We start from the raw sequence: 273 nt of genomic DNA, 5'->3' as shown, positions 1-273 counted from the left end.
ACATGGCACACGGCTGCAAGCACAGCACCTCTGAGGGGACCCATCCCCAAGCCCTCCACCCTCCCAGGGCCAGCTCCAGCCTTCCCCATGACTATGGGGACCTCCTGCTCACTCTGAGCACCACGAGGCCACAAAGGCAACCCTTGGTGGGTAGGGTTTGCTACAAGTTGGTGACCAGTAGATGATAAACAGTGTTTTATCAATCAGCAGCGTTGAGTTGTCCTCTACTTGTCTGGAGAGAGGACAACCCTCCAGACCCTACAGCAAAAGCTT

The 273-nt window shown here is 55.7% G+C and overlaps 1 protein-coding gene across 1 annotated transcript in view; it reads right to left on the bottom strand.

Moving 5' to 3' along the window:
• Positions 1 to 273, bottom strand: part of LOC104408617 (cholesterol side-chain cleavage enzyme, mitochondrial) — a gene marked incomplete at its 5' end in the record, with an annotated part of 2,655 nt that overhangs the window by 1,815 nt on the left and 567 nt on the right. Inside the window, one exon of the mRNA XM_010018269.1 lies at positions 165 to 232. Within this exon, the coding sequence (XP_010016571.1) occupies positions 165 to 232 (68 nt within the window). The remainder of the gene's footprint in view (positions 1 to 164; positions 233 to 273) is intronic.

This window comes from Nestor notabilis, unplaced genomic scaffold, assembly GCF_000696875.1.
Source record: "Nestor notabilis isolate BGI_N333 unplaced genomic scaffold, ASM69687v1 scaffold21057, whole genome shotgun sequence".
Lineage (NCBI taxonomy): Eukaryota > Metazoa > Chordata > Aves > Psittaciformes > Psittacidae > Nestor > Nestor notabilis.
This window is presented reverse-complemented; position numbering and strand designations above follow the sequence as displayed.